The sequence below is a fragment of the Trypanosoma theileri genome, assembly GCF_002087225.1.
Source record: "Trypanosoma theileri isolate Edinburgh chromosome Unknown TM35_Tth_13_V1, whole genome shotgun sequence".
Lineage (NCBI taxonomy): Eukaryota > Euglenozoa > Kinetoplastea > Trypanosomatida > Trypanosomatidae > Trypanosoma > Trypanosoma theileri.
This window is the reverse complement of record NW_021639855.1, coordinates 572529-572910: the sequence shown is the minus strand read 5'-3', so window position 1 is coordinate 572910 and position 382 is coordinate 572529. Positions and strand designations below refer to the sequence as shown.

The 382-nt window shown below is 51.0% G+C and overlaps 1 protein-coding gene across 1 annotated transcript; it reads right to left on the bottom strand.

Moving 5' to 3' along the window:
• On the bottom strand, nucleotides 1-326 carry TM35_000133280 (putative beta-fructofuranosidase; the record flags this gene model as incomplete). Its single annotated transcript, XM_029025544.1, has 1 exon — nucleotides 1-326. A coding segment is annotated over one exon (326 nt), but the record flags the coding sequence as incomplete, so codon positions are not given.
• Between the last annotated feature and the right edge of the window lie 56 nt (nucleotides 327-382).

Genomic DNA, 382 nt, shown 5'->3' with positions numbered 1-382 from the left:
TGCGTGATGGATCCACTGTATGCACCTCTGCGATCGTATTCATTATTGTTCTTTAGTGCAATGCCTTGATCCAGCCACTTCACATAGTCCTTCGATGTGAAGTGGTACCAACTTATATTGCCCCACACCGAGTCGTGCGGGTTGTACTGCATGTACAGGTGCATCTGTTTTGTGATGGGGTCACGGTAAGGTCCGTTGGGGTCGTTGACCCAATTGGTGGGGGGACGCACGTGGAAGCGCGGCTCATGCGACGCGGTTACCGCAATCGCTAGCAGCAGCAGCAGCAGCAGCAGCAGCACGCACCATGTAGATGATATAATGCGCATTGTTCTTTTTAAGGAACTTATTGTCTGGTTTGTCGTTCTCTCAGCTAGTCTACCAC